Raw genomic sequence first — 514 nt, forward strand, 5'->3', positions numbered from 1 at the left:
ATATTGGTAACCCAAATTTAACTCACGTGTTTGAACTTAACAGGTAATCGCAGCCGTGTGTGAGCGTGTGCAGGCGAGGCAGCTGGCGCCGAGGGTGCACGAGGACAACCCCTGTGTTTTGGCTAAGCTTCTGCGGCGAATGACCTCACTACCACAAAAAAAACCGCACAGAAGCACACGCACAAATACAACCACCGACATGGACAAAGAGAAACATATATCCGCAGACACACACACAGACACACATACATACACTCACACAGGGGCGTATGAAGATACATTGGTAATGCGAGCCGTAGAGGAGTTGCATGACCGGGACAATGCACTCAGGTGTGTGACGTTGTGGTTAGACTGTGAGGTGTTTGATACCGTAGTACGGGGATAGATTGTGCGGCTGTATAGTGTGGTCACGTATAGTTCGCTTTCTGGCTGTTGCTGAATATGGGTTTCAGAGGATAAACATGGTGAGGTTGTCAGGTGAAAAACGGTGATGAATGCTTTCTTTCTGTCAAGC

At 48.4% G+C, this 514-nt stretch overlaps 1 protein-coding gene across 1 annotated transcript; it reads left to right on the top strand.

Moving 5' to 3' along the window:
• Positions 1–43: 43 nt before the first annotated feature.
• Positions 44–330, top strand: SARC_18296 (hypothetical protein; the record flags this gene model as incomplete). Its single annotated transcript, XM_014287624.1, has 1 exon — positions 44–330. A coding segment is annotated over one exon (287 nt), but the record flags the coding sequence as incomplete, so codon positions are not given.
• Between the last annotated feature and the right edge of the window lie 184 nt (positions 331–514).

Source organism: Sphaeroforma arctica (assembly GCF_001186125.1).
Source record: "Sphaeroforma arctica JP610 unplaced genomic scaffold supercont1.15406, whole genome shotgun sequence".
Lineage (NCBI taxonomy): Eukaryota > Ichthyosporea > Ichthyophonida > Sphaeroforma > Sphaeroforma arctica.